Consider the following 26,717-nt stretch of genomic DNA (forward strand, 5'->3'; position numbering starts at 1 on the left):
AGATAACTGAAGCACAGAGAATTTAAGTGACTCGCTTAAGGTCATAGAGCAGATAACTGGCAAAGCAACATTAGAACTCATGAACTTCTGAATTCCAGGCCCATGCTGCCCATGCTCGTTGCACTAGGCCATGCTGCTTTTACAATAAAATGGCACATTTCCTGCTCACAATGACCTTAGAATCTAGAGGGGTTGTGGGTCACACCCTGGACTTCATGATCCTTTGAAAGCTCATATTTGGCAAAGAGGGGCAGAAGGAGGGAGTGGGAGTGAAGGAGAGAGGGAAGAGATGAAGGAGATGGAAGTGAAGACAGGAAAAGATGGAGGCAAAGAAGGTAAAAGGGAAGGAGGGAGATGAACAGAGACAGTGGACAGTAGATATGACGAATGTCCCAGAGGGCAGAGGACCAGGAACTATAGGAGCTTCAGTTTCCAGTATGAACCAGATGATGAACAGCACCTGGCAGAGGGCTCAAGATGTGCAAGGTGGGGAAGAAAATGTCCCACCAGAAGTAAGACCCAGGATTTCTAGTCCCTAGTCCAGTGTTTTGATCTGCTGAGCCAAAGAACGTAGGGGTGGAAGAAAGTCTGCATCCATACATGGTGAATTCTCTAAGTGGGTGGGTGAAGAAAAGAGGGAAAGCAATTGCTACCACCTTGATCCACTCCCTGAACCAATCCCTTATCCTATCCTGTCTTGATTACTGTATCAGCCTGCTTACTGACCTCCCTGTCTTGTCTCTCCCCACTCCAGTCCATACTTGACTCTGCCGCCCGGATCATTTTTCTACAGAAACGTTCAGTTCGTATTTCTCCACGCCTTGAAAACTTCTAGGGGCTGCCCATCCACCTCAGCATTAAACAAAAACTCCTTACCATCGACTTTAAAGCAAGCCAATCACCTTGCCCCTTCCTACCTGACCTCCCTACTCTGCTAGCACAGTTCAGTCCACACTCTTCACTCCTGTCTGCCTACCTACTCACTGTATCTACTCACTGTCCCTTGATCTCATCTATCTCACCACCCACCTCTCGCCCAAGTCCTGGCGCTGGCCTGGAATGTTCTTCCTCTTCATGCCATGACTTGCTCCCCCCTCCCCGCAGCTCCAGAGTACTTGTACATATATGTGCTTTATTTATTTATATCAATGTCTGTCACCACCTCTAGACTCTAAACTCATTGTGGGCATGGAATATGTCTGCTTACTGTTCTATTGTACTCTCTCAAGCGCTTAGTACAGTACTCTGCATACGGTAAGCAATCAATAAATACGATTGAATGAATTTATTCTTCCATTCATTAGTATTCATTGAGCATTTACTATGAGAAGAGCACTGTGCTAAGCGCTTGGAATGTACAATTCGGCAACAGTTAGAGAACATCCCTGCCCAATGACGGGCTCACAGTCTAATTGGGGGAGACAGACAGACCGAAACAAGACAACATAATCAGAATAAATAGAATCAAGGGGATGTACACCTCATTAACAAAATAAATAGGGTAATAAAAATATATACAAATGAGCACAGTGCTGAGGTGAGGGGAAGGCAGAGGGGGAGGAGCAGAGGGAAAGGGGGCTTAGCTGAGGGGAGGTGAAGGAGGGAAAGGGGAGGGAGCAGAGGGCGGAGGGGGAGCAGAGGGAAAAGGGGTAGCTCAGTCTGGGAAGGCCTCTTGGAGGACGTGAGCTCTCCTCCAAAGGGGGCTTTGAAGAGGGGAAGAGAGTGAGTTTGGCGGAGGTGAGGAGGGAGGGCATTCCGGAACAGCGGTAGGACGTGGGCCAGAGGTCGATGGTGTGAACGGGGTCGATGGTGTGGAGAGGTGTGAACGGGGGATGGTGAGGAGGTGAGCAGCAGAGGAGCAGAGCGTGCGGGGTGGGCAGTAGAAAGAGAGAAGGGAGGCAAGTTTGGAGGGGGCAAGGTGATGGAGAGCCTTGAAGCCCAGAGTGAGGAGTTTTTGTTTTGTGCAGAGGTTGAAAGGCAACCTCTGGAGGTTTTTAAGGAGGGGAGTGACATGCCCAGAGCGTTTCTGCAGGAAGATGATCCAGGCAGCGGAATGAAGAAATAGACTGGAGTGGGGAGAGACAGGAGAAAGGGAGGTCGGAGATAAGGCTGACACAATAATCCAGCCCGGATATTATGAGAGCAATTTAGTATCCAGTTATTCTCCAGCAACCCTCCTTTAAACTTTTATTGAAGGCACACCTCCTCCAAGAGGCCTTCTCCAACAAAACCCTCATTTCTTCCCTCATTGATGCCCATCCCCGTCACTGCCGCCAATTGTTCCGGACTTTTAATTCTCTCCTCAAGCCCCCTGTTTCTCCCTCTCCCCCATCCCTCATCCCTAACAATCTAGCTACCTACTTCATCACGAATATTAACACAATCAGGTCTAAGCTTCCCAGAGTCACCCCTCCCCTTTCTGCTTCCCCCCCGCCCCCAACTCTCTCCCCTACTTTCCCATCCTTCCCTGCAGTATTCTCAGAGGAGATCCCCTCCCTCCTCACAAGTCCCACCTCCTCCATCTGTCCTTTGGACCCCATTCCCGCTCACCTTATAAAAACCATCTTCCCTTCCCTCCTCCCCTCCTTAACTTAACTCCTTAACTCCAATGGCTTCTTCCCATCTGCCTTCAAACATGCCCATGTCTCCCCCATCCTAAAAACACCCTCTCTTCACCCCACTTCCCCTCCAGTTATCGCCCTATCTCCCTCCTACCCTTCCTTTCCAAAGTCCTAGAATGAGTTGTCTAAACTCGCTGTCTTGAATTCCTCAACTCCAACTCTCTCCTGGACCCCCTCCAATAAGGCTTCCGTTCCTCCACTCTACCGAGACTGCTCTCTCTAAGGTCACCCATGACCTTGTTCTTGCCAAATCCAATGGCTCCTACTCTATCCTATCTACCTTTGACACTGTCGACCATCCCCTTCTCCTCCACACCTTAGCTCACCTTGGCTTCACAGACTCCGGCCTCTCCTGGTTCTTCTCTGGTCCCTGGTCCCCTGCTCTCGCCTTTCTGGCCATTCATTCTAGATCTCCTTCGCGGGCTCCTCCTCCTCCTCCCACCCTCTAACTGTAGGGGTTCCTCAAGGGTCAGTTCTTGGCCCTCTTCTGTTCTCCATCTACACTCACTCCCTTGGTGAACTCATTCACTTCCATGGCTTCAACTATCACCTCTATGCAGATGACACACAAATCTACATCTCCTCCCATTCTCTCCCCCTCCCTTCAGGCTTGTATCTCCTCCTGCCTCCAGGACGTCTCCACCTGGATGTCTGCCCGTCACCTTAAACTCAACATGTCCAAGACTGAGCTCCTTATCTTTCCTCCCAAACTCTGTCCTCTTCCTGACTTCCCTGTCACTGTGAATGACCATCTTTCCTGTCTCTCAAGCCCACAACCTTGGTGTCATCCTTGACTCGGCTCTTTCATTCATTCATTCAATAGTATTTATTGAGCACTTACCATGTGCAGAGCACTGTACTAAGCGCTTGGGATGAACAAGTCGGCAACAGATACAGTCCCTGCTGTTTGACGGGCTTACAGTCTAATCGGGGGAAATGGACAGACGAGAACAATGACAACATGGGCTCTCTCATTCAGCCCACACAACCAATCCGTCACCAATGCCTGCCAGTCTCGCCTTTACAATATCGCCAAGATCTGCCCATTCCTCTCCATCCAAATGGTAATCGTACTGGTACAAGCTCTCATAATATCCCGGCTGGGTTATTGCATCAGCCTTCTCTCTGACCACCCTTCCCCGTCTCTTCTCGCTCCAGTCTATTTTTCATTCCACTGCCCGGATCATCTTCCTGCAGAAACGCTCTGGGCATGTCACTCCCCTCCTTAAAAACCTCCAGTGGTTGCCCATCAACCTCTGCACGAAACAAAAACTCCTCACTCTTGGCTTCAAGACTCTCCATCACCTTACCCCCTCCTACTCCTCCTCCCTTCTCTCTCTCTACTGCCTACCCCACAGGCTCCACTCCTCTGCCATTCACCTCCTCACTGTCCCCTGCTCTCGCCTGTCCCGCCATTGACCCCTGGGCCACGTCCTACCGCTGTCCCAGAATGCCCTCCCTCCTCACCTCCGCCAAACTCTCTTCCCCTCTTCAAAGCCCTACTGAGAGCTCACTTCCTCCAAGAGGCCTTCCCAGACTGAGCTACTCCTTTTCCCTCTGCTCCCTCTCTGCTCCCCCTCCGCCCTCTGCTCCCTCCCTTTTCCCCCTTCACCTCCCCTCAGCTAAGCCCCCTTTCCCTCTGCTCCTCCCCCTCTCTCTTCCCCTTCCCTCAGCCCTGTGCTCATTTGTATATATTTTTATTTCCTACTTATTTTGTTAATGAGGTGTACAACCCATTGATTCTATTTATCGTGATTATATTGTCTTGTTTTTGTCCATCTGTCTTTCCTGATTAGACTTTGAGCCCGTCAATGGGCTGGGATTGTCTCTATTTGTTGCCCAATTGTATATTCCAAGTGTTTAGTACAGTGTTCTGCACATAGTAAGCGCTCAATAAATACTACTGAATGAATTAATGGATTTCCTCTTCTCCCCCTCCCTTCTGCGTCACCCCGATTTTCTCCCTTCATTCACCGCCCACGTTTAGCCCCACAGCTCTTCTGTGCATTGCTACCATTCCCGTGGAGGTGTAGCAGAGAGAACACAGAGGCCACAGCTCGCTCAAGTCAAGCACCTTTAATTCCACGCCCTACTTGGCGGGTTCACCACAGAACGTCCAGTACCGCAGACTGCGTACTGAGCGCGAGACTAGTACTGGGGAGGGGTTTTAACACAACGTTTCGTTTGACTAATCACGCCCCTGGCTGCCCCATCAGGTCCCCTTTGGCCCTCCCGAAGATGCTCCTCCGGAAGCGAACCCTCATTAGTCCCCGCGCTGTCCGTCGGATTACGTGACTTGTCGTTGGCGGTTGAGCGGAAAGGTGGCCTCCCTCCTTCTCCATGCTCCCCGTTGGTCATCCTTAGTCCCGCCTCCAACGGTCCGTTGATCTCCGCCTCGTGGCCCGATCCGCCATTTTAGAGCGGAGGGTGGGCCGGGGGGAGGGCCGCAGGGCACCCCCAAAATACCAGGTCGTCGGGGAAACACGGCACGCTCGGGTCAACCCCACGCTATGATAGGTTTCCTGCAACGGCAAAGCCTTCAGGAGCCGCTGCGGGCTGCACTCCGGGGCTGGGGGACACGCTGCGACACTTGGTGTGGAGGGGGCAGGGGTGTGGGAAGCAGACTTCCTTCCCGGGCCTTTGGAGCCGGTCAGACGGCGGAGCCGGGCCTCGGGACTAGTAGTTGCTGGGCGGTGCAGCCTGCGGACACGGAGACCCCGGCTATACCCCGCGGAGGCCCCTCGAAGGGGCAGCGGCTCAGGCCCTCAGCGGGCGCTTCGGGCAAAATAAGACGGTGTGGGAGGAGGGAGGGGCGATGGCGGCTGGTGGGAGCCCCCGCTGTGCGCCGAGGAGCCACCCTGACCCTCGAGGGCAACAACGAGGCTTGACTCTCCCTTCCCAAACACGACCCAAACCGCCCATTGGAGCCAGGGAGGGGAAGGAGCAGGAGGGAAAATTCCCTTGGCAGCAAAGACTTTATGCACGGAATTCCTTGTTAGGAACAGCAAAAGCTCTAAGCATGGGGCTTTGTGTTGGGGGGCCGGAGGGAGGGTCACCTCTCTGCCCTAGTGCCTAAGCCTGAGGAGGGCAAGGGTAACATTCATATCCGCAATTTATTTATTAGTATCTGTCTGCTCCTCCGGACTGTAAGCTTGTTGGTAGGGAATGTGTCCACCAATTCTGTTGTATTGCATTCACCCAAGTGCATAGTATAGTGATCTGCAAACAGTGCTCAATATATATGATTTATTGATAGGAAGGGAAGTGGTTTATCTGCTTTCAAACCCTGGGCCCAAACTGAATCTGAGGGAGATGGCCTGGAAGGGGATTGCTGGGAGGGGCTGAAATGGAGGGATCCTGTGTCACAACCATATCCCGACCTAGGACATGGTAGTAGTTGCAATGTAAAGCCACCTCTAACATGGGCCGTCTTTGGGGACTTTGCCAAACATGAAGAATCCTGTTCTTAAAAGACAAATTGGCTTCATGGTATGTTTACAGGGCTAAAAAAAACTTTGTAATTATTGGAGAAAGAAATGTAGTCATGTAATATTAGAATAATTTTGGTCTGTGGCACATTACTACTAAATCCAGAGGGCTGGAAGGGAGAGAAGGTGAGATGAAGATGAGGGATACAGGTTCTTACACTGAGAGCCACAGTCACATCATTGCTGCAAACTTCTTTAATCTGGAGGGGAATGTGAGAGAGAGTTGCAACCCATCATGATAAGAAGTCTCAAAACTCAGGTTGGGGAAGCAGCATGGGTTAGTGGATAGAGCACAGGGCTGGGAATCAGTAGGTCATGGGTTCTAAATCCTGCTCTGCCACTTGTCTTCTGTGTGGTCTTGGGCAAGTCACTTCACTTCTCTGTGCCTCAATTAGCTCATCTATAAAATGGGGAAAGAATCTGAGTCCCTTGTGGGGCAGGGATTCTGTCCAACCCAGTTTCTTTGTATCCACCCTAGCACTTACATTGTGCCTGACACACAACAAATACCATAATTCTTATTAAGGGACATATAGCTGGGAAAGGTGCTGGCAAGAGACTGGGCCATAGGAGTATCTCCAGCCAATGTGAAGCTGAGAGTGGAAATGTAGCTAGATGGCTCCTGGCAGAGCTGAAAAGGAAATGGAACTTTTACAAAAGTTGTGCACTTTGGCACCGATGATGCCCTTTCTCTCCAGGACATCTCTTACACGTCAATTAACATGATCATGTTGTGGCGAAAGGCTATGAAAGCATTTAGTCCCAGTTTGTTAGCAGCCAGGAGGGGAGTCTGGGAAGAGATGTTCATTTTTGGAATGTCAGAGTAGATTAATGCTTAGCGATTCATTCGTTGAAACACACTCTAATTACTCCCCTAGAGCCAAGAAAGGTCTAGCTGATAAATGCTGCCTCAACCTTGTTCTGCCAAAGACTGCTGATTGTGAGCGGCCCTCCCAGCCATCAGAAGTGATGAGGACAGGTAAGTAGTAGGAAGTCATTCACTCTATCATTGGGTTTCAGGGTTGGGCATCTCAATGGGGATTATTCAGCATGAGACAGGAATCTCTGTGCAGCGTTTAGTATGTGGGTGGAGATTGTTTGAAACTGGCATAACATGAGCGTGTGGGTTGTGTCCCCAGCTCGGAGGCTGGCTTGGAAGAATGGAGAGGAAGACAGGAGCTAGAATGTGATGAGAGGGTAACCTCAGGTCCTGGATGTACAAAACAGGAAGATGATTGTGGGTATGTGAGGACTGATGTCACCACCTGTTAGGGGCATAGTGAGTTGAACAAACTGTACAAAGTGTCATTTGAACTGACCGTAAGACACTCCGAATATGAGGTTCAGTTCTGAAGAAGCAAGGTGGAAATGTTCCCAAACAGATGAATTTTGCGTAAGGCAAGTGAGTTTTCTTACTGAATTTTTTTTGGCAGAAATATTTTTTTCTTCCTTCCAAATCTACCCAGCACTTCCTGGTAATTCACCCAGAATAAACAGTGACACTAAGATATTAGAAGCAGTGTGGTCTAATGGATAGAGCATGGGCTTGGAAGTCAGAAAGAACTGAGTTCTATTCCTATCTCTGCTACTAGTCTGCCGTGTGACCTTGGGCAACTCACTTCACTTTTCTGTGCCTCAATTACCTCTCTAAAATGGGAATTAAGGTTGTGAGCTCCGCATGGGACATGGACTGTGTCCAACCTGATTAGCTTGTATCCACTAGAAGCAGCATGGCCTAGTGGATAGAGCACAGGCCTGGGAGGAAGAAAGACCTGGGTTCCAATCCCAACTCTGCTACTTGTCTGTTGTGTGACCTTGAGCAAGTCACTTAACTTCTCTATGCCTCAATTATCTCATCTTTAAAATGTGGATTAAGACTGTGTATCCCATGTGGGACAGGAACTGCACCCAACCTGATTACCTTGTATCTACTGCAGTGCTTAGAACAGTGTTTGGCAAATAGTAAGTGGTTAACAAATACAAATATCATTACTATTACCCCAGTTGTAAGTACCGTGCCTGGCATATAAGCACTTACCAAATATAATTTAAAAATAGCCTCATTATTGAGCATACCAAGTGGCTGCCTAATCTAACAGTAGCCTTACCAAGTGGCTGCCTCATCTAACAGTAGCAGTAGAAGTAATAATAGTAGTAATAGTAGTAGTATTTATTGAACGCCCACTAGGTTTAATACACTGTAGTAGTTCTCGGGAAGTACAGAACATGCAAGTGGCACATTGTCTGCTGACCAGGAGCTTACACTCTAATGGGGAGGCAGCCATAAATGTATTTACAAACTGAGGAATAAAAATAAATCATTGAAGGTTCAATTGAGAAAATGTATATACAAAACTGCTAAGGGGGAGTATTAGTAGCATAGTCCACAAATGAGAAAATGCATATATACAAGTGCTAAGGGGGAGTATAGGTAGCACAGCCCACAAAGTATCAGGAGATAATCAAAACACAATGCTGCCTCCCTTACTGAGAAGAAAGCATGGAATGGTGGACATAGTATGGACCTTAGAATCAAGAATCTAATCCAACTCTGCCACTGATCTGCTGTGTGACCACTGTTAAATCAGTTAACCTCTGTGATAGTTAACCTCTCTGAACCTCAGTTTGTTCATATGCAGAATGGGGATAAGATACCTTCTCCCTAACCTTTATTCATTCATTCAGTAATATTTATTGCGTATTTACTGTGTGCAGATCACTGTAGTAAGCACTTAGAAAGTACAATACAGCAAATAAAGGGAGACAATCCCTCCCCACAACGGGCTCACAGATTAGAGGGTTTGACAGACATCAATATGAGTAAACCGGCATCAATATAAATAGAATTATAGATATATACATATATACATAAGTGCTGTGGATCGGGGAGAATGGGAGGGAGTCAGGGTGTCGAGGTAGGGACTGGGAGGTGAGGAAAAGTGAGGCTTAGTGTGTGAAGGCCTCCTGGAGGAGGTGTGCCTTCAGTAGGGAAGCAGCGTGGCTCAGTGGAAAGAGCCCGGGCTTGGGAGTCAGAGGTCATGAGTTCGACTCCCGGCTCTGCCACTTGTCAGCTGTGTGACTGTGGGCAAGTCACTTCACTTCTCTGTGCCTCAGTTACCTCATCTGTAAAATGGGGATTAACTGTGAGCCTCACGTGGGACAACCTGATTCCCCTGTATCTACCCCAGCGCTTAGAACAGTGCTCGGCACATAGTAAGCGCTTAACAAATACCAACATCATTATTATTATTATTATTATTAGGGCTTTGAAGAAGGGGAAAGCGATTGTTTGGTGGATTTGATGAGGGAGAGTGTTCCAGGCCAGAGGAATGATATGGGTCAGGGATTAGAGGCAAGAAAGGTAAGGAAGAGGCACAGGGAGGAGGTTAGCGCCAGAGTGTGTGGCCAGGGATGTAGAAGGAAAGAAAGGAAATGAGATAGGAGGGGGCATGGTGATGGGGACCTTTAAAGCCAATAGCGAGCAGAGAAGCAGAGTGGCTTAGTGGAAAAAGCCCAGGCTTGGGAGTGGGTTCTAATCCCTCCTTGACCACTTATCAGGTGTGTGACTTTGGGCAAGTCACTTAACTTCTCTGTGCCTCAGTTACCTCATCTCTAAAATGGGGATTAACTGTGAGCCTCACATGGGACAACCTACTTACCTCATATCTACCCCAGCACTTAGAACAGTGCTTGGCACATAGTAAACGCTTAACAAATACCATAATCATCAATAGTGAGGAGTTTTTTGTTTGATATGAAAGTGGATAGGCCAACCACTGGAGATTTTTGAGGAGGATTACCTATAGAAAGATAATCCAGGCAATGGAGTGAAGTATGCACTCAAGTGGAGAGAGGCAAGAAGTTGGGAGGTCAGAAAGGAGGCTGATGCAGTCATCTAGGCGGAATAGGATGAGTGATTGTACTAACATGGTAGCAGTTTGGATAGAGAGGAAAAGGAGGATCTTGGTGATGTTGTGAGGGTAAGACTGACAGGATTTGGTGACAGATTGGATATGTGAATTGAACGAGAAAGGGTGTCAACCCTGAGTGAAGTAGGAGCTATGTCTGCTGTGATTATCTTGAATGCATACAAGTACTTGACATACCGTAAATGCTTACTCAGATGACCAGAGACACACTCTGATATTCTCCATTACCTTCTAGTGAGTATTTAGAACAGCTAAGACACCGAGTTTGTTAATATTTTCCTACTTATAACCTGCTAAATTTATGTGATTCATGTGCATGTATTATGTCCCAATGAAAATTAGTGAGCTCTCTTTCTTTTCTCAACCTTTTCTTTCTCTCTCTCTTCCCATTATACCCTGCAGAAGAGTTCCACTGAATTGGACTCAGGATCCATGTTAATGGACCCCAGTGAGATCTCCTTGGTGATTGTGATTCTCCTGCAGATTGGTATTGGGATCTCAGTGAATGGATTCCTCCTCCTGTTTTATATCCACACGGTGTCTGCCAACCACAAGCTCAGCTCTTCAGACATGATCCATGCCCACTTGGTCTTGGCTAACACCATAATCCTTCTCACTTATGGAATTCCAGAGACTATGTCAACTTGGGGACTGAAAAACTTTCTGGGTGACATAGGGTGTAAAATTCTCATTTACCTTTACCGTGTAGCCAGGAGTCTATCCATCTGCACCACATGTCTTCTGAGTGTCTTCCAAGCTGTCACTCTAAGCCCCAGCACTTCCCTGTGGGCAAGACTTAAAATTCAGTTACCTAAGTACATCCCGCCCTCCTGTATTTTCCTGTGGATCCTCGGTTTCCTGATTAATGTAAGCACACCTATGCGTGTAAGAGGTCCCCAAAACAGCACCAGCGCTCTATTCATGTATGATCTTAAATATTGTTCAGTAGTTTCTCTCAGTGCAGAAACTTCCCTGGCAATTGCAGTTGTTCTCTCTATCCGAGATTTGTTCTTCATGGGAATCATGATTGGGGCCAGTGGTTACATGGTGTTTGTCCTGCACAGACACCACCAGCGAGTCCAGCACCTTCATGGACCCAACCACTCCCCCAAAGTGCTGCCTGAGGTCAGAGCAGCCAAGAGAGTCATTGCCCTGGTGGCTCTTTATGTCCTCCTCTATGGGCGGCAGTCCATCATGTTGAGTATTTTACTTAACAGGAAAGTAAATTCTCCTCTGCTAGTGAAGAGCCATGTGGTTTGGTCACCATCCTTCTCAGCCATCAGTCCATTCCTGGTGATTCACAGTGATAGGAGAATAAGAACATTATGGAAAAAGCAATCTACTATTTTCAACATGGATCCTTCAGAGAATCCCAAGGAAGTTGCCTGTTCTCCCCCACAGTTCTTCCTTGTGTCCCGAAGTGAGAGTGTCAGGGATCTGCAAAGTGGAAAGATAAGGAACTCCCATGTGGTCAAAGACTGAACTCCCTGAAGGAGCCAGTCCTCAAGCCTAGAAGAATGGTGGTGTGCCGACCTCTGCATTTCATTAGTACATCCCAATGCTAGGTCACCCAGTAAAGGGATTTGAGTTTGATCCTATTCCTTAAGAATACCTGAGATTTGCCAGATTTAAATTGCCAGATTTATCAGCCAAAAGACATTCCGAGTTACAAAATGGGCCAAAGATTTGAAATGAAAAACTGAGAGAATTTACTGAAAGAAAATGAGAGGGAGAAAGAAGAATAAAGTGGAAGGAGGAAGATAATCTCGGTTATTTGCTAACCACTTATTTGTTAAGCCAGGCACTGTATTAAGCAGTGGGGTAGATACAAGCTAATCAGATTGGACACAGTCCATGTCCCACATGTCCCACAGTCTTATTTCTAATTTTACAGATGAGATAACTGAGGCACATAGAGGTTAAGTAACTTGCCTAAAGTTACCCAACAGGCAAGTGGTGGATCTGGGATTAGAACCCAGATCCTCCAGGTCCATGCTTTTTCCCCTTGCCCACATTGTTCCTCCATATTAGTCAAAAGGTGGCAAGAAGCAGGGATTGTCCAGTTTCTGAGGTGGATGGGAGTTTATTGGATGTCAACCTGCCTTGCCTGGCCCCTAAGAGGGTGGTTACCTCAAACACTGTGTCCCTAATGGTCAAAACACACACCATTCATTCATTTATTCATTCATTCTATCAATCGTATTTATTGAGCACTTGTGTATGCAGGCCACTTTATTAAGCACTTGGGAGAGTACATTATAACAATAAGCAGATAATATTCCCTGCCCTCAATGAGCTTAGAGTCTAGAGGGGTTGTTGGTCACACTCCAGATTTCATGATCCTTTGAAAGCCCATATTTGGCAAAGAGGGCAGAAGGAGGAGGGAGGTAGAGATGAAGGCAGGAAAAGATGGAGGCAAAGAAGGAAAAAGAGAAGGACGGAGATGAACAAGGACAGTGGAGTGATTTGACTAGACCAATGTCCCGGAGTGCAGAGACAGGAACTGTAGGAGCTGAAGTTCCCAGTATGAACCAGATGATGAACAGGACTGGGCAGAGGGGTCGAAGTGGAGATGTGCAAGGTGGGGAAGAAAATGTCTTACCAGAGGTCAGACTTGGGATTTCTAGTCCCTAGCCCAGAGTTTTAACCTACTGAGCCACAGAATTTGGGGAGGAAGAAAGTCTGCATCCAGACCACGATGAATTCTCCAAAAGAGTGGGTGATGAAAAGAGGGAAAGCAACTGCTACCACCTTGATCCAAGCCTTTATCCTATCCTGCATCAGTCTGCTTAGTGACCTCCAGGTCTTGTATCTCCCTACTCCAGTCCGTAATTCATTCTGCTGCCCAGATCATTTTTCTACCAAAATGTCAGTCCATGTTTCTCCACCCCTCAAGAACCTCCAGTGGCTTCCCATCCACACCTGCATCACACAAAGACTCCCTACCATCAGCTTTAAAGCAGCCAATCACCTTGCCCCCTCTTACCTCACCTCCCTACTCTCCTACTACAGCTCAGTCCACACACTGTTTGGTAACTGACTCACTGTACCTCGAGCTCATCTATCTCACCTCCAACGTTTTGGCCACACCCTGTCACTCACCTGGAACGCTCCCCCACTTCATGCTATGACTTGCTCCCTTTATTCATTCCCCCTTCCAGCCCCAGAGCACTTAAGCACATATCTGCAATTTATTTATATTAATGTCAGTCTCTGACTCTAGACTGTAAACTCATTGTAGGCAGGGAATGTGCATGCTTATTGCTATATTGTACTTTCTCAAATGCTAAATCCCCTTCTAGACTGTGGGCCCATTTGTGGGAAGGAATTTTCTCTATTTGTTGCTGAATTGTACTTTCCAAGCACTTAGTACAGTGCTCGGCACATGGTAAGCACTCAATAAATAAGATTGAATGAATGAATGAATATCCGCAACTACTCTCTCTCAACCCCCTTGAAGACACACCTCCTCCAAAAGGCCTTCCCTGATAAAGCCCTCATTTCCTATTCTGCATTTCCCTTCTGTTTCACCCTGATTTTCTCCCTTCATTCACCGCCCATGGTTAGCCTCCCAGCATTTATGTACATTGCTACAAGCCCGCTGAGATGTAGCATAGAGACTACAGAGGCCAGAGCTCACTCAAATCAGGCACCTTTAATTCCACACCCTCCTTGGAGGGTTCACCATAGAGCATCCAGTACATGAAACAAGCAGACTGCATACTGAGCGCAAGTGGGGTTTCACACAGGTGGGGTTTCAACACATCCTTTCATTGGATAATCGTGTTGCTGGCTGCCACATCAGCTCCCCTTGGCCCTCCCAAAGATGCTCCCATGGAAATGAACCTTCATTAGATTAGAGAATCCCTTTCTTCTAACACGATTTCCAACCTAGGCTTCCTCATCTCTCTGCCCTTTCATCCTCCTTTGCAAGCTCCTCCTCCCTCTCCTATCCGCTAGTTGTAGGGGTTTCTCCAGGGTCAGTTCTCAGTCCCCTCTGTTCTCCATCTATACACACTCCCTTAGTGAACTCATTAGCTCCCACGGCTTCAACTATCATCTACAGCTCTTCCCCTGTTGTCTCTTCCTCCATCTAGGCTCGTATCTCCTCCTGCCTTCAGGACGCCTCCACCTGGATGTCCACCCACCACCTAAAACTCAACATGTCCAAGACTGAGTTCCTTATCTTCCCTCCCTCCCAAATCCTGTCCTCTCCCTGACTCTGAACGTCACTATGGATGGCACTACCATCCTTCCCGTCTCACAAGCCCGCAACCTTGGTGTCATCCTTGACTCTGCTCTCTCATTCACCCCACACAGGAAATCTGTCACCCAAACCTGCCGGTCTCACCTTCACCACATTGCCAAGATCCTTTCCTCTCCATCCAAACTGCTACCTTGTTAGTACAATCACTCATTATATGCCAACTGAATTACTGCATCAGCATCCTTTCTGACCTTCCAACCTACTGTCTCTCCCCACTTCAGTTAATACTTCACTGTGCTCCCCAGATTATCTTTCTAAAGAAACACGCTGGTCATGTCAGCCCCCTCCTCAGAAATCTCCAGTGGTTGCCTATCAACCTTCACATGAACCCAAAACTTCTCACTATTGGCTTCAGAGTGCTCCACCACCTAGCCCTCTCCTAACTCACCTCCCTTTCCTCCTTCTACAGCCCAGCCCTCACACTCCACTCCTCTGCCAGTAACCTCCTCACTGTGACTCCTCCTTTCATTCATTCATTCAATACTATTTATTGAGCGCTTACTATGTGCAGAGCTCTGTACTAAGTGCTTGGAATACACAATTCAGCAACAGATAGAGAGACCCCTGCCCAATGACAGGCTTACAGTCTAATCGGGGAGGCAGACAGTCAAAAACAAGACAACATAATCACGACAAATAGAATCAAGGGGATGTGCAGCTCATTGACAAAATAAATAGGGTAATAAAAATATATACAAATGACCACAGTGCCGAGGGGAGGGGAAGGGAGAGGGGGAGGAGCAGAGGGAAAGGGGAGTTAGCTGAGTGGAGGTGAAGGGCGGAAGGGGGAGGGAGCAGAGGGCGGTGGGGGGAGCAGACAGGGAGCAGAGGGAAAAGGGGAAGCTCAGTCTGGGAAGGCCTCTTGGAGGAGGTGAGCTCTCAGTATGGCTTTGAAGAGGGGAAAAGAGTTAGTTTGGCAGACGTGAGGAGGGGGGGCATTCCAGGATAGCGGTAGAACGTGGGTCAGAGGTCAACGGCAGGATAGGCATGAACGGGGGACAGTGAGCTGAGCAGCAGAGGAGCGGCGGGTGCGGGTGGGCAGTAGAAAGAGAGAAAGAAGGTGAGGTAGGAGGGGGAAAGGTGATGGAGAGCCTTGAAGCTCAGAATGAGAAGTTTTTGTTTCGTGTGGAGGTTGATGGGCAACCACTGGAGGTTTTTATGGAGGGGACTGACATTCCCTGAGCGTTTCTGCAGGAAGATGATCTGGGCAGCGGAATGAAAAATAGACTGGAGTGGGGAGAGACAGGAGGAAGGGAGATCCGAGAGAAGGCTGACACAATAATCCAGCCGGGATATTATGAGAGCTTGTACTAGTACAATTGCCATTTGGATGGAGAGGAAAGGGCAGATCTTGGCGATATTGTAAAGGTGAGACCGGCAGGCATTGGTGAAGGATTGGATGTGTGGGGTGAATGAGAGAGCTGAGTCAAGGATGACACCAAGATTGGGGGCTTGAGAGACGGGAAGGATGGTCGTACTGTCCACAGTGACAGGGAAGTGAGGAAGTGGACAGGGCTTGGGAGGGAAGATAAGGAACTCAGTTTTGGACATGTTATGTTTTAGGTGGCGGGCAGACATCCAGGTGGACACATCCTGGAGGCAGGAGGAGATAAGAGCCTGAAGGGAGGGGGAGAGAATAGGGGCAGAGGTGTAGATTTGTGTGCCATCTGCATAGAGATGATAGTTGAAGCGGTGGGAGCGAATGAGTTCACCAAGGGAGTGAGCGTAGATGGAGAACAGAAGAGGGCCTGACTCTTGAGGAACCCCTACAGTTAGAGCATGGGAGAGGGAAGAGGAGCCTGCGAAGAAGACTGAGAATGAACGGCCAGAAAGATAAGAGGAGAACCAGGAGAGGATGGAGTTCTTGAAGCCAAGGTGAGATAAGGTGTGGAGAAGAAGTGGATGGTCTACAGTGTCAAAGGCAGCTGAGAGGTTGAGGAGGATCAGGATAGAGTAGGAGCCATTGGATTTGGCAAGAAGGAGGTCATGGGTGACCTTTGAGAGAGCAGTCTCAGTAGAGTGGAGGGGATGGAAGCCCGATTGGAGGGGGTCCAGGAGAAAGCTGGAGTTGAGGAATTCAAGGCAGGGAGTGTAGATGACCCCTTCCCCTCCCTCTCCCCACAGCACTTATGTATATATGTACATATTTATTATTCCATTTATTAATGTGTATATATCTATAATTCTATTTATTTATATTGATGCTATTGATGCCTAATTGTTTTGTTTTGTGTCTTTCCCCTTTCCCCCCCACCCCGCCTCTTTAAGACTGTAAGCCCGTTGTTGGGTAGGGATTGTCTCTATTCGTTGCCGAGTTGTACTTTCCAAGTGCTTAGTACAGTGCTCTGCACACAGTAAGCGCTCAGGAAATATGATTTAAGGAATGAATGAATTAGGCCCTGCGCTGTCCGTCGGGTTCCGTGGCTTGTCGTTGGCGGTTGAGCGGGAAGGTAGCCTCCCTCCTTGTCCATGGTCCCTGTTGGTCATCCTTAGTCCCGCCTCGAACGGTCTGTTGATCTCGGCCTCGTGGCCCGATCCGCCATCTTAGAGCGGAGGGTGGGCCGGGGGGAGAGGCACAGGGCACCCCCAAAATATCAAGGCGTTGGGGAAACACGAGGAGCTCGGGTCAACCCCACACTCTGATAAGTTTCCTGCAGCGGCAAAGCCTTCAGGAGCCGCTGCAGGCTGCACTCCAGAGCTGGGAGACACGCTGCGACACTTGGTGTGGAGGGGGCAGGGGTGTGGGAAGCAGACTCCCGTCCAGCGCCTCTGGAGCCGGTCAGACGGCGGGGCCGGGCCTCGGGACTGGTAGGGGGTGGGAGGTGCAGCCTGCGGGCACGGAGACCCCGGCTACACCTCACAGAGCCGCTTCGGCTTAGGCGAAAAGGGACGGGGGAGCGGGGCCGGGATGGAGGGGCGATGGCCCCAGGTGGAAGCCACCCCCTCTGTGCCCTGCGGGGCCCCTTTGCACCACGGGGGCAACCTGGAGGCCAGACTCTCCCTCCCCAAACACGACCCACACCGTGACCAGGGTGGGGCTGAAATGGAGGGGATCCTGGAGCAAAACCAAATCCATCCTCATCCTAGGATGCTAAGTGCTAGGAATTGCTCTGTAATGCCACCTCTAACATGTGCCATCTGTGGGGAGTTTACCAAACATGAAGATCCCTGTTCTTAAACACAGAATGGCATCATTCATTCATTCAATAGTATTTATTGAGCGCTTACTATGTGCAGAGCACTGTACTAAGCGCTTGGGATGAACAAGTCGGCAACAGATAGAGACAGTCCCTGCCGTTTGACGGGCTTACAGTCTAATCGGGGGAGACGGACAGACAAGAACGATGGCAATAAATAGAGTCAAGGGGAAGAACATCTCGTAAAAACAATGGCAACTAAATAGAATCGAGGCGATGTACAATTCATTAACAAAATAAATAGGGTAACGAAAATATATACAGTTGAGCGGATGAGTACAGTGCTGTGGGGATGGGAAGGGAGAGGGGGAGGAGCAGAGGGAAAAGGGGAAAAAGAGGGTTAAGCTGCAGAGAGGTAAAGGGGGGATGGCAGAGGGAGTAGAGGGAGAAGAGGAGCTCAGTCTGGGAACGCCTCTTGGAGGAGGTGAGTTTTAAGTAGGGTCCTGAAGAGGGGAAGAGAATCAGTTTGGCGGAGGTGAGGAGGAAGGGCGTTCCGGGACCGCGGGAGGACGTGACCCAGGGGTCGACGGCGGGATAGGCAAGACCGAGTGACGGTAGGAGGTGGGCGGCAGAGGAGCGGAGCGTGTGGGGTGGGTGGTGGAAAGAGAGAAGGGAGGAGAGGTAGGAAGGGGCAAGGTGATGGAGAGCCTCGAAGCCTAGAGTGAGGAGTTTTTGTTTGGAGCGGAGGTTGATAGGCAACCACTGGAGTTGTTTAAGAAGGAGAGTGACATGCCCAGATCGTTTCTGCAGGAAGATGAGCCGGGCAGCGGAGTGAAGAATAGACTGGAGCGGGGCGAGAGAGGAGGAAGGGAGGTCAGAGAGAAGGCTGACACAGTAGTCTAGCCGGGATATAACGAGAGCCCGTAACAGTAAGGTAGCCGTTTGGGTGGAGAGGAAAGGGCGGATCTTGGCGATATTGTAGAGGTGAAACCGGCAGGTCTCGGTAACGGATAGGATGCGTGGGGTCAACGAGAGAGACGAGTCAAGGAGGACACCGAGATTGCGGGCCCGAGAGACGGGAAGGGTGGTCGTGCCATCCACGGTGATAGAGAAGTCTGGGAGAGGACCGGGTCAGGGAGGGAAGATGAGGAGCTCAGTCTCGCTCATGTTGAGTTTTAGGTGGCGGGCCGACATCCAGGTGGAGACGTCCTGGAGGCAGGAGGAGATGCGAGCCCGAAGGGAGGGGGAGAGGACAGGGGCGGAGATGTAGATCTGCGTGTCATCTGCGTAGAGATGGTAGTCAAAGCCGTGAGAGTGAATGAGTTCACCGAGGGAGTGAGTGTAAATGGAGAACAGAAGAGGGCCAAGAACTGACCCTTGAGGAACTCCAACAGTTAAAGGATGGGAGGGGGAGGAGGCTCCAGCGAAGGAGACCGAGAATGACCGGCCAGAGAGGTAAGAGGAGAGCCAGGAGAGGACAGAGTCCGTGAAGCCAAGGTGAGATAAGGTATGGAGGAGGAGGGGATGGTCGACAGTGTCAAAGGCAGCGGAGAGGTCAAGGAGGATTAGAATGGAGTAGGAGCCATTGGATTTGGCAAGAAAGAGGTCATGGGTGACCTTAGAGCTCCCCAACCGCTCCCCCACTCCGCCCGAGGCGGCCATTTTGTGAAGCCCCCACTCTGCCTGAGGCGGCCATTTTGTGAAGGCCTCACTCCCTCTTCCCTCTTGAGGTGATTCATCTCTCCCGCCCCCGCCCCGGGCGACGACGTCCTTGTTCTCACCATGTTACCTTACCTTAGCCGCTGCCTATGGCCGCCACCCACCCCGGACAACCTCAGGGCCCCCCCGCCGCCACAGGGTTATTTGGTCATGAGCTCTGGGACTCTCTCGGCCGCTCGCCGCTTGACTTTGAGTCTGATCGGGTAGGGTTGGCTCGTCCCCCGACCCTGGTCATCGCCTGCTTATTAACACTATTGTAGTGTGCCTTACTGTAGCATGTTGCTATATTAGCGATCTCGCTTGTTATTGTTTATTGTTGTCAGACTTTGAATCTGATCAGGTCGCCCCTTAATCGAGTCTACCCCCGACCCTGGTCATTGCCCCTTTTATTAATACGACTATATTGTATCATACTGTGTCATGTTGCTATATTAGCACTACCGTATTGTATCATACTGTATCATGTTGCTATATTACCGATTTCGTTTATTACTGTTTATTGTTGTCAGTGCTGCCACCCACCTCTCTGGCCTCACCATGTCCCTCCTCCCGCCCCCCGCCCCTTCCTATCCTCCCCTTCCCCTTCCCCTCTCTTGCTCAGCTCTTTCCCGTTCTCTCCTCTGTCTCCTCCCCCCCTCCCTTCTCCCACCCTAGAACCCCACTTTACCAGCGCTACCCCTCTTCCCCCTCCCCCTACTCTTCCCCCCACCAAACCCCCTCTTCACCCCTCCCTTCTCTCCTCCCCACCCATGCCCCATCCCAGTCCTCTTGTCCCACCGCTACCCCTCATCCCCCTCTCCCCGTCCAGGGCCCCGCCACCCCCTTCCCATCCAAACCCCTCCACCCGTCCTTCCCCCCCTCCCCCCTTGCACCCACAGCTACTTTCAAGTGTGGCCTCTGGAACCCCCGCTCTATTACAGGTAAGCTACCTTTCATCCATGACCTTTTCCTCTCTCGCTCTCTACTCCTCCTCGCCCTTTCGGAAACGTGGCTCTCTCCCGAAGACACGGTCTCCGCCGCCGCTCTCTCCAGCAGAGGCCTCTCCTTCTCCCACTCCCCCAGACTCACTGGTAAGGGAGGAGGCGTCGGCTTCCTCCTCTCGCCCCGTTACCGCTTACCCACTATCCCTCCTCCCCACTCCCTCTCCTTCCCCTCCTTCGAAGCCCATATCATTCGCCTCTACCACCCCCTCCAGTTACTTGTCGCTGTCATCTACCGCCCTCCCGGTCCCACCTCCGACTTCTTCAACCACCTTGACCCCTTTCTCACCTTCCTTCTCTCCTTCTCTCTGCCCACTCTGATCCTTGGAGACTTCAACATCCATATGGATGTACCCGACGACTCCTCTGCCTCCCGCCTGCTATCCCTCCCCGACTCTGCCGACCTCCTGCTCCACTTTACCGGGCCTCTCACCGACTCGGTCACACCCTCGATCTCGTCATCTCCTACCGCTGCACTATCTCCTCCCTCACCAACTCTGAAATCCCTCTCTCTGACCATAACCTTCTCACCTGCCTCATCTCTCACACTCCCTCCCCCTGCAAATCTTCGCTACTGCCCCACAGAGACCTCCGCTCTCTCGATCCCATCCGTCTTTCCAATAGCATCTCTCCTCACCTTGCCGCCCTGTCCTCTCTTCCCACTCTCGACGATCAGGTCTCCGCTCTCAACTCCACCCTCTCTACTCATCTCGACTCTCTCGCCCCCCTTTCCCTCCGCCGCTCTCGCTCCACTAACCCACAGCCCTGGATCACCTCCTCCGTCCGCCTCCTACGCTCCTATGCTCGAGCTGCTGAGCGCTGCTGGCGAAAGTCCAAGCACCAAGCCGACCTCACACACTTCAAATTTATCCTTTCCTGCCTTAACTCTGCCCTCTCCTCCGCCAGGCAAAGCTTCTTCTCCTCCCTCATCGACACCCATGCCCGTCACCCCCGCCGACTGTTCCGGACCTTTAACTCTCTCCTTAGGCCCCCTGTTCCTCCCCCTCCCCCATCTCTCACCCCCAATGATCTGGCCGCCTATTTCCTCACGAAAATCAACACGATCAGGTCTGAGCTCCCCAAAGTCACCCCTCCGCCTCTCCCCTCCCCCCCATCAACCCCCTCCCCTACTTTCCCATCCTTCCCTGCAGTATCCTCAGAGGAGATCTCCTCCCTCCTCGCAAGTGCCACCCCCTCCACCTGCGCCTCGGACCCCATTCCCTCTCACCTTATTAAAACCATCGCCCCTGCCCTCCTACCTTCCTTAACTTCTATTTTTAACCACTCAATCTCCAAGGGCTCCTTCCCCTCTGCCTTCAAACATGCCCACGTCTCCCCCATCCTAAAAAAACCCGCTCTTGACCCCACTTCCCCCTCCAGTTATCGCCCTATCTCCCTACTGCCCTTCCTTTCCAAAATCCTAGAACGAGTCATCTACAATCGATGCTTAGAATTCCTTAACTCCCATTCTCTCCTAGACCCCCTCCAATCTGGCTTCCGTCCCCTCCACTCTACCGAGACTGCTCTATCATGGCATGCGTACAGGGCTGAAAAAACTTATTATCAGAGAAAGAAGTATAGGCATGTAATTTTAGAATATATTTGGACCGTGGCACATTACTTGTAAACCCAAAGGGCTGGAAGGCAGAAGGAGTGTGATGAAGATGAGGGATACAGGATCCTACACTGACAGCCCCAATCACATCTTTGCTGCAAACTTGTTTAATCACAATGGGAATAGAAGGGGATATGAGAGGGAGGGGGCAACCTATCATGACAGTAAAACTCAAAACTCAGCTTGGGGACGTAGGGTGGTGTAGTGGATGGAGCACAGGCCTGGGAATTAGAAGGTCATGGGGCCTAAACCCAGCTCTGCCACTTCTCTGCTATATGGCCTTGGGCAAGTCACTTCACCTCTCTCTGCCTCAGTAACCTCATCTGTAAAATGGGGAAGGAAACTGTGAGTGCCTCGTGGGACAGGGACTGTGTCCAACCTGATCTGCTGGTATCCACCCCAGTGCTTAGTAAAGTGTCTGGCTCATAGTAAGCGTTTAACAAATACCACAATTATTATTAAATTGTATAATTTAATATAATGATTACAATAATATAGCAATTATTATTGCCTTTTTACTTGTCTTGATTTCTCTCTCCCCCTTTCTCGACTCTGAGCCCGTTGTTGGGAAGGGATTGTCTCTATTTCATTCATTTATTCCATCATATTTATTGAGTGCTTACTGTGTGCAGAGCACTGTACTAAGCGCTTGGAAAGCACAATTTGGCAACAAATAGAGACAATCCCTACCCAACAATGGACTCACAGTCTAGAAGAGGGGGAGACATAAAACAAGGAGACGGGCAACAACAGCATCAATATAAATAAATAGAATTATTATATACACACATCATTAATAACAAATAGAATAATATGTACATATATACACAAGTGCTGTGGGGCAGGGAGGGAGTAGAGGCAATGGGGAGGAGAAGAGGAGCAGAGAAAAAGGGCTCAGTTTGGGAAGACCTCCTGGAGAAGGAGAGCTCTCAGTAGGGCTTTGAAGGGGGGAAGAGAGCTCGTTTGGCTGATGTGAGGAGAGGGGGCATTCCAGGCCAGAAGTAGGATGTGGGCCAGGGGTCGATGGCAGGACAGGCAAGAAGGAGGCACAGTGAGGAGGTTACTGGCAGAGGAGCAGAGTGTGCAGGCTGGGCTGTAGAAGGAGAGAAGGGAGGTGAGATAGTCGAGGGCTTTGAGGATGGAGAGCTTTGAAGCCAATAGTGAGGAGTTTTTGGTTCATGCAAAGGTTGATAGGCAACCACTGGAGATTTTTGAGCAGCGGGGTGACACTCCCAGCACGTTTCTGTAGAAAGATAATCTGGGGAACAGAGTAATCCAATTGGGATATGATGAGTGATTGTACTAACAAGCTAGCAGTTTGGATGGAGATGAAAGGGAAGGTCTTGGTGATGCTGTGAAGGAGAGACTGGCAGGTTTGGGTGATGGATTTCAGGTTTGAGTGACGAATTTCCTGTGTGGGGTGAATGAGAGCGCAGAGTCAAGGATAACACCAAGGTTGCGGGTGTGAGACAGGAAGGATGTCCACAGTGACAGGAAAGTCAAGGAGAGGACAGGGCCTGGGAGAGAAGATAAGGAGGCAATCTTTGGACATGTTGAGTTTTAGGTGGCAGGCAGACATCCAGGTGGAGATGTCCTGAAAGCAGGAGGAGATATGAGCGTGGAGGGAGGGAGAGAGAACAAGGGAAGAGTTGTAGATTTGGGTATCATCTGCATGGAGATGATAGTTAAAGCCGTGGTAGTGAATGAGCTCATCAATGGAGTGAGACTAGATGGAGAACAGAAGGGGACCAAGAACTGACCCTTGAGGAACCCGTTCAGTTAGTCGATGGGGGTAGGAGGCAGAGCCCACGAAGGAGAATGAGTATGAGTGGCTAGAGAGATGAGGAAAACCAGGAGAGGATGGAGTCCTTGAACCCGAGTTTGGATAACATGTTGAGGAGAAGGGGATGGTTGACAGTGTCAAAGGCAAAAGAGAGGTCGAGGAGGATTAGGATAGAGTAGAAGCCATTGAATTTGGCAAGAAGGAGGTCATTGGTAACCTTTGAGAGGGCAGTTTTGGTGGAGAGGAGGGGACGGAAGCCAGGTTGGAGGGGGTCCAGGAGAGAGTTGGAGGAGAGGAATTCGAGGCAGTGAGTATAGATGACTAGCTCTAGGAGTTTGGAAAGGAAGGGTAGGAGGGAGATGGGATGATGACTGGAGGGGCAGTGGGGTCAAGGGAGGAATTTTGAGGGGATGGAGGAGATGTGTTCATTGTTCAAGGCAGGGGGAAGAAGCTGTTGTAGAGTGAGCTGTTGAAGATGGAAGTTCAGGAGGGGAGAAGGGAAGGGGTGAGCGTTTTTATAAGGTGAAAGGGAATGGGGTCAGAAGCACACGTGGAGGGGGTAGCACTTGAGAGGAGGGAGGAAATCTCCTCTGAAGATACTGCTGGGAACTATGCGAAAGTAGAGGGAGGGGGTCAAGAGTCGGGGGGATGGAGAAGAGGGACGAGTGACTTTGGGGAGCTCAGGCCTGATGGTGTTAATTTTCCTGTCCAGATCATTAAGGGTGAGGGATGGGGGAGGGGAAGGAACAGGGGGCCTGAGAAGGAAGTTAAATATCCAGAACAGCTGATGGGAGTGATGAGTGTGGGTGTCAATAAAGGAAGAGAAATAGTTTTGCCTGGCACAGGAGAGGGCAGAGTTAAGGCAAGAAAGGATACATTTTAGGTGAACAGGATTGGCTTGGTATTTAGACTGCTGCCAATTGTACTTTCCAAGTACTTTCCAAGCACTATCCAAGCTCTGTACACAGTAATGAATACGATGGAATGAATGAATATTAAAGGACATATGGCTGGGAAAGGTGTTAGCAAGGGACTGGGCTGCAGGAATATCCCCAGCCATAATGATACTAATAAAAATTATGGTATTTGTTAAGCACTTACTAGATGCCCAGCACTATTCTAAGTGCCAGAGTAGATACAAGGGAATGAGGTTGTCCCACGTGGAGCTTACAGTCTTATTCATTTTACAGATGAGATAACTGAGGCACAGAGAAGTTAAGTGACTTGCCCCAAATCAAACAATAATAATAATAATAATGTTGATATTTGTTGATGTTTGTTAACAGTGCAGAGCACTGTTCTAAGCGCGGGGGAGGTACAAGGTAATCAGGTTGTCCCACATGAGGCTCACAATCTTCATCCCCCTTTTGCGGATGAGGGAACTGAGGCACAAAGTGAAGTGACACACCCACAGTAACACAGCTGACAAGTAGCAGAGCTGGGATTCGAACCCATGACTTCAGGCTCCCAAGCCCATGCTCTTTCCACTGAGCCACGCTGCTTCTTATATTGATAATTGAGATAATTGGTAATAATTATCAATTATCATATTGATAATTGAGATAAACTGATAATTGGCCAAGCCAGCATTAGAGCCTAACCTCTAACTCCCAAACTCATGCTCCAAGCTGAAAGTGGGTGTGTACCTAGATGGCTCCTGGCAAAGCTGAAAAGGAACTGTAACATTCCCCAAAATTGTGCAGTTTGGCACCAATGAGGCTCTGTCTCTCCAGAGCATCTCTAACGTGTCAATTAACACGATCACACTGTGGGGAAAAGCTATGAAAGCATCTAGTCCCAGATTGATAGCAGCTGGGAGGGGACTCTGGGAAGAGACGTTCCCTTTTGGAATGTCAGAGTGGATTAATGTTTAGCCATCCATTCATTGAAACACACTCTAGTCAGTACCCGAGAGAGAGGAGAGACAAGAAAAGTGCCTAGCTGATAAATGCTGCCTCAACCTTGTTCTGCCAAAGACTGCCTGACTGTGAGCTGCCCTCCCAGCCAGCAGAAGTGATAAGGACAGGTGAGTAGTAGGAACTTATTCACTCTCATTGGGTTTCAGGGTTGGGCATCTGAATGGGGATTATTCACTGTGAGACAGGAATCTCTGTGCAGGGTTTGGTGTATGGGTGGAGATTGTTTGACACTGGCATAACACGAGTGTGTGGATTGTGTCTCCAGCTTGGGGGCTGTCTTGGAGGAATGGAGAGGGAGACAAGAGCTAGAGTATGATGAGAGGGTTAGGTGGGGGACACAAATGGCTGTACCTCACCCTTTGGGACCTGGATGTACAGAACAGAGAGGTAGAGGATTGAGGGTATGTGAGGACTGGTGTCACCTCCTGTAAGGGGCATAGTGAGATGAACAAAGTGTACACAGTGTCATTTGAACTGACTGTAAGACACTCTGAATACTTAACAAGACTGTAAGACACTCTGAAAACACTTAACAAATGCCATCATCATCATCATAAGGCAAGTGAGTTTTCTTACTGAAAATTTTTTGGCAGAAATATATTTTCTTCCCTCCAAATCTACACAGCACTTCCTGCTAACTCACGCAGAATAAACAGTGACACTGAGACATTAGAAACATGTTGCCTGATGGATAGAGCACAGGCCTGGGAGTCAGGAAGACCTGGGTTCTAATCCTAGCTCTGCTACTTGTCTGCTCTGTGACCTTGGGTAACTCACTTCACTTTTCTGTGCTTCAATTACCTCTCTAAAATGGGGATTAAGATTGCGAGCTCCGTGTGGGATATGGACTTTTTCCAACCTGATTAGCTTGTATCCACTAGAAGCAGCACGGCCTTGTGGATAGAGTTCAGGCCTGGGAGTCAAAAAGACCTGGGTCCCAATCCCAACTCTGCAATTGTCTGTTGTGTGACCTTGGGCAAGTCACTTAACTTCTCTATGCCTCAATTATCTCATCTGTAAAATGGGGATTAAGACTGTGAGCCCCATGTGGTACAGGGATTGCACCCAACCTGTTAACCTTGTATCTGTTGCAGTGCTTAGAACAGTGTTTGGCAAATAGTAAGTGCTTAACATATGCAAATATCATTACTATTACCCCAGTTGTTGGTACCATGCCTGGCATATAGTAAGCACTTAACAAATATCATTTAAAAAATAGCCTCATTATTGAGCCTACCAAGTGGCTGCCTCATCTAATA

At 49.5% G+C, this 26,717-nt stretch overlaps 1 protein-coding gene across 4 annotated transcripts in view; it reads left to right on the forward strand.

Moving 5' to 3' along the window:
- The first annotated feature begins 4,873 nt into the window (after positions 1–4,873).
- Positions 4,874–26,717, forward strand: part of ORNANAV1R3168 (vomeronasal 1 receptor ornAnaV1R3168) — a 46,260-nt gene continuing 24,416 nt past the window's right edge. Inside the window, exons 1-3 of one of the 4 annotated variants that reach the window (XM_007660473.3) lie at positions 4,874–4,999; positions 6,988–7,088; positions 10,441–11,802. In XM_007660473.3, coding sequence (XP_007658663.1) covers positions 10,471–11,520 — 1,050 coding nt within the window. In that variant the 5' untranslated portion in view covers positions 4,874–4,999; positions 6,988–7,088; positions 10,441–10,470 and the 3' untranslated portion in view covers positions 11,521–11,802. Of the gene's footprint in view, positions 5,000–5,817; positions 6,111–6,987; positions 7,089–10,440; positions 11,803–26,717 lie in introns of those variants that run through there. The other 3 variants (XM_029057279.2, XR_003756717.1, NM_001253560.1) reach the window with 3 other exon arrangements.

The sequence above is a fragment of the Ornithorhynchus anatinus genome, unplaced genomic scaffold (assembly GCF_004115215.2).
Source record: "Ornithorhynchus anatinus isolate Pmale09 unplaced genomic scaffold, mOrnAna1.pri.v4 scaffold_80_arrow_ctg1, whole genome shotgun sequence".
NCBI lineage: Eukaryota > Metazoa > Chordata > Mammalia > Monotremata > Ornithorhynchidae > Ornithorhynchus > Ornithorhynchus anatinus.